This window comes from Corvus brachyrhynchos, unplaced genomic scaffold, assembly GCF_000691975.1.
Source record: "Corvus brachyrhynchos isolate BGI_N302 unplaced genomic scaffold, ASM69197v1 scaffold126, whole genome shotgun sequence".
Lineage (NCBI taxonomy): Eukaryota > Metazoa > Chordata > Aves > Passeriformes > Corvidae > Corvus > Corvus brachyrhynchos.
The window spans coordinates 7,248,630-7,254,203 of NW_008239283.1; the positions used below are offsets into that span (position 1 = coordinate 7,248,630).

The 5,574-nt window shown below is 41.4% G+C and overlaps 1 protein-coding gene across 13 annotated transcripts in view; it reads right to left on the reverse strand.

Moving 5' to 3' along the window:
* The window catches only part of KALRN (kalirin, RhoGEF kinase), a 330,226-nt gene that overhangs the window by 42,200 nt on the left and 282,452 nt on the right, over positions 1-5,574 (reverse strand). For all 13 annotated transcript variants that reach the window (XM_017740170.1, XM_017740164.1, XM_017740169.1 and 10 more), the window contains 5 exons: positions 5,312-5,378; positions 3,940-4,043; positions 1,461-1,530; positions 820-906; positions 2-9 (listed from right to left, as the gene is read on the reverse strand). In XM_017740170.1, coding sequence (XP_017595659.1) covers positions 2-9; positions 820-906; positions 1,461-1,530; positions 3,940-4,043; positions 5,312-5,378 — 336 coding nt within the window. The remainder of the gene's footprint in view (position 1; positions 10-819; positions 907-1,460; positions 1,531-3,939; positions 4,044-5,311; positions 5,379-5,574) is intronic.

Sequence of the window (5,574 nt, forward strand, 5' to 3'; positions counted from 1 at the left end):
CTGAACCTCCTAAAAAATGAGGATTAAAAACAATTGCAAACAATCACAGAGTAAGACAGACAACACGATAAAACGTCTCAGCAGAGACTTATTTCCACAGAAAGTTGGTCTGTTCTTAATCTTTTGTTTGCAAGACGGAATTTCTGAGGATTTAAAAATCTGGCATATCCTATTTAGGCAAGGCCTGGGTTAAAGTCGTGGCCGAGCTGAAGGCATTGGAAAGCACAGGATCCCTCCCCCTCTGAGCTGACCGAGCAGCCCTGCAGGGTCTGAGGGTCACTCTGTCCACTGCAGCGGGGATTAGCTCACAAGTGAGTCCTGCAGAACAGGCCTCCTGCCCTGGGGTGAAAGGAAACATCTTTCCCTTGTTAAACACGCTTCTTTCACATTACTATCACAATGTGTCTGGTCCCAAAGCCTTCTTGAAACAAGATTGCTGGGGATTTATGAGAGGCACCACCCAGCTCCAACAGCTTTTACCTCCCCTGTTGTTTGCACACTACTGATTTAAAAGTCTTACTTGGGACAGAAATGAGTGCCTTTGTGGTACTCTGCGGGCCACACACAGTTAGTATTGAATTAAATATTTATTGTAAATATGTAAATATTTATTGTAAATATGTAAATATGTAAACAACATGAGAATTTGAAAGCAATTAAATAGTAACACTTTCTCTGTATGGCAGAGACCTCAGCAGCACGTGCAGTATCAAAATCTTCAGGGGTTTGTTTGAGGCAAACCCCACAGCTTACAGAACAGTCTCCTTGACCTGGACTCACAGCTGCAAGCAGCAGTAATGCATAATGAGCCGTGCTTACCTCAAAGTACGTTTCATACTCAGCTACTATATACTCAGACCGGGGCTTGTTTTGGCAATACACCACATACATGTGCAATCGCCGCTCCTGTGAAGGCAAGAGGCACAGCAGCCACGTGAGATATTGGCCACCCTTCTGTTATTAAAAGGTGGCAGAAAGCTGCTATGATGTTCTGCTTATTTTTGGTTTAACCAAAGACTTAGTTCTCTAAAGCAGGAAAGAAAATTGGTAACTGGTTCTGTCCTCCACAGCTGCACTTAGGCAAGGGGAGCTTTCTGGGTTGTGGCCAGTGAGAGATGTTACACCCACACTGACAGGTCTGAAATTTCCTCTAGAGTTATACTCTGGCTAATATCACATGAACATGTAAATTGTAGCACCTGCCATAATTGTATTTCGGCAGATGTCCTCGGCCACATCAATTTTGCCCCCCAAGTAAGTTGTCTGCAAAAAGACAATGATTAATGCTTTAGTGCAATCCAGCTGCCCACTGAAAATGCTTAACTGTATGGATACTTTATGTTTAAATTCAGTTTAGACATGCAAAAGCATCGAGTCGACACAAACAGGTGTTTTTGAAAAGGAGCCATCACACCCTAAAAGACAATTGTACTAGATATAGGAAACAAAACAAAACTTACATGCTTAATAAAAAGCTGTGCTAAACGGTCAGGTTCTTGAAGACATTTTTCCAGTTCAGCCAGGAAAAAGCTGAAAGAAAGGATATGAACACTTCAGAATACTTCTTTAGGTCATCCCAGCAGCAAACTAGTCATCCTTCAGATATAAGAGTGGCACTTTAGCTCCAGTATCCAATAATAAATGAAAAGGTAAGCTTGGCTTCAGCCCTTAATGGTGGGATTTCTAAATCATTAGATGAGAGCTGTGAAATGTGGAGGTCTTGTCTTGCAAACTGTCTGCTCTTCTTCTGGTTTGAATTTTCAAAAAGTGCTGATCACTGTCTAATTGCAGGAGTTGCTTTCCTTCACTGAGAACTCCCAGAGTAAAACTCTCCCATATACCAAAACGCTTGTGAAAACTCAGCTTATGAAAATTCCAGCTTTGACCAAGAGTTCTCAGTTGCATGAGCAGATTTGGAGTACTGGTCAACATGAAAGAGATTGCATATGTTTCCACCTGAATAAACAAATCAATATGTTTTGCTGGTGGACTTATGATATGTTCTGTTTGTCACTGTTTTTAATTTCATAATAAATAGACATGTTATTCATGATAGTCACAGTAATTCATAAACACCATCTCTATCTTGACTTGCAGCTTCAAGGAGGTCATTCATTCTAGCTCAAATGCCCTTATCAAAAATATACTGGAATGCCTAAAAGTGAGGTGAAAACATCAGACACACTGCTAGATTTTTCTGTCTGGTAGGCAAATCCAAACAATTGCCCTGTCCATGATCTTCCTCTTTTTCATTTCAGGATTTCAGTCTCAAATGCCTCCATGGATTTGCTACAGTAGCAAGATTTTGTGAGAGGACATGCTTGCAATAATCTGGTCCCAAGAAATCCCAGAACCTCAAAAAATGATGCAAATTGGGCAGATGTCCCAATTAAAAATCACCATTTCTACTGTTAGATACAGCTGCTTCCATAACCCAATCCTCTATAAATGCTACATTCATCTGCATTTAAATACACTACTTGACCCAGATATACAGAACTAAAAATAGGGAATCTTTCCATTTGTGTTACAGAAAACTCCTATCCTCACACTTAATCAAGGAACAGCACTGGTAAAAACACTCCATTCTCTGGTATCAACATAAGGTGAAGCTTCCTCTGACATTTTTTAGTTTGTGCTCACAAAGTCATCTGTCAGCACATAAGGACAGGCTGAGGCCATGAGATAAGCACCTGTGGGACACATGACAGCAAGGATACTGTGCTTCCTGGGTGAGGGAAATGCCCAGAGCTGAAGGAAGCTCCAGCCCAAAGTCCATTGCTCACATCTACACATACATGCTCAAATTTTAGTTAATTGGAGCTGCAGAGTATTTGTGAGTGGCAGAGTTGAAATGATGACCATATTGCAAGACATTGTTCACACAGTTACAGAGGAAATGGCCCAGGGTTTGTGTTTCCAGCAGCTTTTCAAAATCTACCTGTAGGAGTAGGATTTTCAAGGAATTGAGCTCCTAACTCAGAGCCAAAAGCATCAACTAGGCCAAAGCATGCCAGAATAAGAAGGATCTTGAAAGAATTTGTATTTTATCACCCTTCTAGCCAAATACCACCGGTATGGTCAGCCTTAATGATCGAATCAGCTGCATGTGAAGATGTTGCTGAGATCCACAAGACACAGGAAGGAAACCATGACTTCCCAGCACTGCTACTGCCCATCAGTAGGATACATTGAGGCTACAGCTGTGACCCAAGAAACTCAATTATGGCAGCCCCAGTAGCTTTTCTGAAGATTCAGTGAATATCTCACAAGCAGCAACTCTCTGAGAGCGATGCTGGGAATACTTATGAGCTCAGGAGCTGTGGATGGACCACAGTGGTACCTCTCCAAGTGATGCCTCTTGTTGGGGCTCCCCAGCAAGAGTGGCAGAGCCATCAGCAGCACAGAGCTGACACAGGGCAGCGTCCTGTGTGCAGCATCCTTGTCACACTGACCAGCACTGCTGGCACTGTGTTTGAGCCAGCATAAAGCTGTACCTGTGATCACAGACAGCACGACAAACACCCTCCCATGATGCCAGGAAGTGCAAAGCTATCCCACACCAAGGTTCTTTTTTCACTGGGAAGAGTGATTTCAGGTAGGCCTGATGCCTTCCATCAGGCAGTTGTGCTGGTTCTGGCTGGGTAAACAAAGCCCTGTATCAGGATTTAGGGTACTGAGAAACTGTGGCTAAAAGCACATAAATCAGAACATCTTCTCAGGATTCAAGGTAGCCAGGATTTGTGATGTTATTAAGCGGCCCTTACAAACCAACAGAGATAATCTAAAGAGAGGCAGCATCCTTTGGCAGCTCAGCCCTGAATGACCTGATGATGTTCAATTAAAAGCAGTTTAGACATACAAACACCACATAGCCCAACCCTCTATGGATAAGTGGTTAGAAAGGTGTCTAAAGAGGAACTAAACCAAAACACTTACTCTTTGTGCCAGTCATAGATCTGGTGAATATTGCCAAATACAATCTTGTCTTTCCCTTTCATATCTTCAGAAACTCCTTTTTCTTCCATCCTCTTCATGAAGCCCTTTAGGATTAAGGATCAGTGGTCAGCAAAGAGTTCATTTAAGGGGGAAACACTTTTTTTTTAAAGAAGCAAAAGCTTAATGCCAAGATATTTTACATTGAAAATGCTTAAAATATCTTTTGAACAATTTAAAACCAGAAAAGCAAGTAGATACTTTAAATTACACAGTTTTCTTAAAAGAAAACTTCAAAGGATTTATTTGGAATATCTGCAATACTTACACAAACCATTATTAGATGCAATTGAAGTGACAAGTGCAATTGTAAGATAAAAGTTAAAGTAGTTTGTCAAGCTCTTGGCTTCTCTGGTAAAAGGAAGAAATCAGACTCTGCACAGATTTCTTCCATTCTTCATCATGAGTATCTTGTGGGAGCACAAAGCCAAGCAGTAAGTTTAGAGTCACAAGAACAGGATTTCTCACACCTCCTGAGAGTTTCTGTGTAAGCCTTTGGAGCATGACAGCCCTCTCAGGTTTGCCAGTGGTGCACGATGTAAGCAGAACATTACACAAAGGTTTCCAAGTTTGGAAGCTGTTGAAAATCCCTGTTAGATAGACTGATAATTCTCCCTGGACTAGTGAATGCCACTAGTGAATCCCACGTCTCCACTTCTGAGTCCTTGCTGGGAAAAAAACTGAACCCTGCACTGAGTTAGACCTGACAGGTGATCCCTAGAGATCAGCCAGATCTTTACAAGTTGAAGCTTATGAAAAAAAAGACTGTTTTTTAATGCAAAAAAAGGACTGGTTTTTAATGTAAAAAACCCCCAAATTCTCTTTTATCTCAAGCTTTTCTGCAAAACAATAATCCATGGGTCACACATGCAGCTCAACACAGTTCCAGGCCCAGCTTCTAGAAAGGTACACAGACAAAGGACAAGTCCAGGTGCAAACTCAAGCAAAGTATGTGTTCACATTACCCACTATGATGGGAAGAAAAGCATGAAATAAGGGGTAGGATGATAAATTATTCTCCACCAATGCCTCCAAGGCTCCTTACAGCAAAAAGAGTTTGTCACAAGCAGGGTAGCCAAGAAAAACCTTTGCACACTGGAGTTGAACCTAAAATACAACATTTACTAGATGGAAACAAAAATAGTTTCCAAAGGCATTTCTTCTTGTTTCTGTCAACATGAGAAGGGGACCATGGAAGCAGACTGCAAAATAAAGCAGTTTGTTTCTCATGCTGTATTTTTTGTTGTTGTCACTTGTCAGCATGGTGCTTTTTAGTGGGAAAACATTTTGCATAGCAGGGTTTGCTTCAGCTCACCTCCACAACAGTTCCCAAGTCTTTGACGTAGTCTTTTTCAGTCTGCACCAGCTCATTTAAGACAAACCTAAATTAAAACAGAACACACAAGAATTTAACCATACTCCTTGATGTTACCATTTGCTCCTTTGCCACATATGATCTCACCATAAAACCCCATCATCATCCAGGTCACGTAACACAATTCACCCTTAATTCAGAGCTCAGTGGAATGTAAAAGACAAAAATGTCACATTTCAGGTCAGAGGAATTTCAAATCTCTT